This window comes from Protobothrops mucrosquamatus, unplaced genomic scaffold (genome assembly GCF_001527695.2).
Source record: "Protobothrops mucrosquamatus isolate PMUCROS unplaced genomic scaffold, P.Mucros_1.0 scaffold8343, whole genome shotgun sequence".
Taxonomy (NCBI): Eukaryota; Metazoa; Chordata; class Lepidosauria; order Squamata; family Viperidae; genus Protobothrops; species Protobothrops mucrosquamatus.
In genome coordinates, this window is record NW_015394139.1 from 4008 (window position 1) to 8361 (window position 4354).

General features: G+C 42.2%; 1 protein-coding gene across 1 annotated transcript in view; it reads right to left on the reverse strand.

The window, feature by feature from the left end:
- The window catches only part of LOC107300761 (zinc finger protein 621-like), a gene marked incomplete at its 3' end in the record, with an annotated part of 6506 nt that extends 2574 nt beyond the window's left edge, over positions 1-3932 (reverse strand). Inside the window, exons 1-3 of the mRNA XM_015830054.1 lie at positions 3922-3932; positions 3439-3535; positions 2716-2783 (exon numbers count right to left, since the gene is read on the reverse strand). Of these exons, the coding sequence (XP_015685540.1) occupies positions 2716-2783; positions 3439-3493 (123 nt within the window). The remainder of the gene's footprint in view (positions 1-2715; positions 2784-3438; positions 3536-3921) is intronic.
- Between the last annotated feature and the right edge of the window lie 422 nt (positions 3933-4354).

The window sequence follows — 4354 nt, forward strand, 5'->3', positions numbered from 1 at the left end:
ATAGAAAGACTGTGGCAAAAGCAAGCAAAAGTAGTACCAATAGTAATAGGCACCTTAGGTGCAATTCCAAAACAACTGGAGCACCACTTGAACACCATTGGCATTGACAAATTCGCTATTAGTCAATTGCAAAAGGCGGCCTTACTAGGAACTGCTTCCATCCTGCGACGATATCTGTAATACCATCAAACATCCACATATGCCTATCCCAGGTCCTGGAAAAGGACTCAATAGGTAGACAAAATGCCAAATCCAGTCTGAACATCTGGCTGACTGTGCGATGATCCATAATAATAATAATAATAGTACCAATAGTAATAGGCACCTTGGGTGCAATCCCAAGACAACTGGAGCACCACTTGAACACCATTGGCATTGACAAATTTGCCATTAGTCAATTGCAAAAGGCCTTACTAGGAACTGCTTCCATCCTGCGACGATATCTGTAATACCATCAAACATCCACATCTGCCTATCCCAGGTCCTTGGTAAGGACTCGATAGGTAGACAAAATGCCAAATCCAGTCTGAACATCTGGCTGACTGTGCAATGATCCATAATAATAATAATATTAAAGTTGGAAGGGACCTTGGAGGTCATCTAGTCCAACCCCCTGCTCAGGCAGGAAACACTATACCATTTCGGACAAATGGCTGTCCAGTCTCTTCTTAAAAACTTCCAGTGTTGGAGCATCCACTGCTTCTGGAGGCAGATTGTTCCACTGGTTAATTGGTCTAACTGGCACTTAATTGGCACTTTGGAGAATAGCTTGACTCCCTCTTCTTTGTGGCAGCCCCTGAGATATTGGAACACTGCTATCATGTCCCCCTCGTCCTTCTCTTCATTAAACTAGACATACCCAATTCCAGCAACCGTTCTTTATATGTTTTAGCCTCCAGTCCCCACATCATATTTGTTGCTCTTCTCTGCACTCTTTCTAGAGCAGGGGTGTCAAACTCAATTTCATTGAGGGACGCATCAGCATTGCAGTTGCCCTCAGGGGGGTGGGTGGGTGTGGCCAGGGTGGGTGTGGCCTACTGAGTGGGCATGGATGGAGTGGGTGTGGCCTACTGGGTGGGCGTGGCCAGCTGTACATCGTTCGTATCAAGGGTGCCTGTGGGGGCCTGGGCAGGAGTGGGATAGATCTGAGGGTCTCTGGCAGAAGGGGGTGGGACCGGGGCAAGTGCCAAGGCATGGTCCACTGGAGGAACCTCACTGTTCCTCTCAGGCCATGTGGGGGGGGGGCTTATGGAGCTAAGACTGAATGCATTTCAGCATAGATGGCCACCACAAAATTGTACATTGGCTCCTGGCTGGCGTGGGCCAGGGCCAAGGCAGACGGGGGCCGTTCCCTCACTGTTTCCAGGATGGCTTCACGGGCCACATGAAACCACTTCGCAGGCCGCATCTGGCCCCCGGGCCTTGTGTTTGACATGTCTGTTCTAGAGTCTCAACATCTTTTTTTACATCGTGGTGACCAAAACTGGATGCAGTATTCCAAGTGTGGCCTTACCAAGGCATTGTAAAATGGTATTAATATTCGCCACTAATGCAAACAATCCTAGCCATCTCAACACCTTCATGAAGAACTCAGCCAGGAATTTAAGCAAGGGATGCCTTCAATATCCAGAGACACACAATCCTGTTTCTGCTTCTCCTCAGATTACAAAGAAAGTCCAAGCTATTGGCTATAAGCTAGAGGGGGGAGAAAATTGTGAGGAGCATATTTCTCAGGCTTTATGAACCTGGGATTGTTTGGCCTTCAGGCACAAATCAGAGGATTAGAAATTACTTTGATTATGTGCTCTTATAGAATAAACTTTAATTAAAAAAATTTTTCACCTGGCCATCTTTGTAAGATTTTTAATAGTTTGTTTTATTTTTCAGTCTGATGCACATGTTCTTGTTATCATTGGTGGTAAAAAAAATGGCTTTTTAAAATTTTAAAGCATTTATAATAATAATAATAATGATAAAGTTGGAAGGGACCTTGGAGGTCATCTAGTCGAACCCCCTGCTCAGGCAGGAAACCCTATACCATTTCGGACAAATGGCTGTCCAATTTCTTCTTAAAAACTTCCAGTGTTGGAGCATTCACCGCTTCTGGAGGCAGGCTGTTCCACTGGTTAATTGTTCTAACTGTTAGTTATTGTTCAGCAATCTTGCCCAATTCCAAATCTAAGAGCTAAAAAAAAAATAGGATTCTATTCAGTAGGCATATGGCTATGATAAAGTTATAATATATTATATTAATATAATTAATATAATTTAATATAATATATTAAATTAATTCTTTGTCTGAAATGGTATAGGGTTTCCTGCCTGAGCAGGGGGTTGGACTAGATGACCTCCAAGGTCCCTTCCAACTTTATTATTATTATTATTATTATTATTATTATTATTATTATTATTATTATTATTATTATTAAACTAATGCCAGGAAGAGTAACCAGAAGAGTGAAGAGCAGGACTTTAAAAATATTTCCTGATAATGGTAGAAATTACAAACCACAGGATCCAAATGACTTCAAAGAAAACTAAGCTGACTGATAGCAACTTGAATCTTCTATTCCCCTTTACATTTGCTGAGGAACACAAAAATAACCCAGCCCAAACAAGAGGAACAACTGTGAGGAGAAAATGCTTTGTACATCAGCTTCATTTCCTGAAGAAAAGGGAAAACATAACTCTAATAAATTAATTTTCCCCTCTTACTTGAGTTGGAAGTTTTATCACTATTTCATCTCCATCATAAAGAGCAGACAACTTCATTTGACTCTTTCCTGTAAGGGATACAGAATTTTAAAATACATAATTAAAGTAATCTATCTATATAAATAAAAATGTAAATGTTCGTTTGTTCAAAATCTTAAATCTCCGAAAGTTCTTCACCGACTGCTTTGAAATTTTGACACAACGTTGCATTCGAATACGCGCGTGTTTTTATATACCTACTATTATATAGATGTCACACCTGTGACAGGTAAAAACATGCTTTTTTTGAAAAACAGCGGCATCTGTTGGACGTAAAAGCAACACACGCTACGATTTTACCATTCCATTTCAATGTTTCCGATTTATGATCCATTTACAATTTCCAAATTTCCAATTTTACGATTCCATTTCAATGTTTCCGATTGCATTGTTAAATTGAATTTTCATAGATTTCGATTTATTTTCATTTTGATTTAATTATTTCGTTTGACATTGCATTGGAATTGATGCACAGACAATGGAACAACAAAAAATATTGTATACCCACAAGCACTGTGAAATTAAACATATTAGAAACGTGCGCTTTCTCTTTTCTTTCTTTTCCATTTAACCAGACTGAGCCACAGCAACGCGTGGCTGGGTACAGCTAGTAGGGATAATAGAATACATAAAGAAGATGAGACAGCTGGGACCTCACTGTGGAATAGAAAGATCTTCAATTACCTCCTGATGTATCCTGACTTGGATCTTCCTGAGCGATCCTCCTGAAAAGCAGCATCTGAGAGGGATTTGATGGATCCCTGACCTCCCCAGCGAAGGACTTGAAATAGGAGGCAGGAGAAAAGAAGTGGAATTAACAGCAATAGCGCTTAGACTTATATACCATTTCACAGTGCTTTACCAGCCCTCTCTAAGCGGGTTACAAAGTCAGCCTGTTGCCCCCCAACAAGAGACATAACACAACATGAAATGGATTCTTGTTCTCTGAACACAGTTTCAGAGTTCCCAGCATCATCAAGGAGGTGGTAATCAAAGGAACAGCTGTCCCCAATTTAATTCCTACAACGCATAATGGAACAATGTCCTACCAGAATTAGTGAAGGACCTCTATGTACTATGAGTGCCAGAGATGTCTGGAATGGAAGGATGAAGAACGCAACCCCATTCTTTATTCCCTACTGGAGTCCCCAGATGACGGTCTCTCACCTGCAAGTCGACCTGTTCTTTCTTCTCCTCCGCCTGGCTCAGGAGCAAGCTTTCAACCAGGGCCACCGCTTGGGAGCTGGTTTCTGCTCCACATTCCAGCATCCAGCTCTCCATCTCTGGGGACAGACGGGCCAGGAACTGCTCCAGAACAACTAGGTCCATCATCTGGGCTTTAGTATGCTTTTCTGGTCTCAACCACCGGCAACAAAAGTTGTGGAGTCGGCTGCAAAGTCTTTGGGGAGCCTTCTGATGTTGGACTCTCTTGAAGATCCAGGGCTGAACATTTGAGCAGACCATGGTTTCCTCCTCCAGGATATCTTGCCCAGTTCTCGTCCAGCTATGCCCACAGCTGCCAGGCTGAATAACTGGAGGGCCTTTTCCAGTTGCTTCATTTGCTAAAAGTTGTGTCTCCATTCTGTCCCCGTCTTGTAAT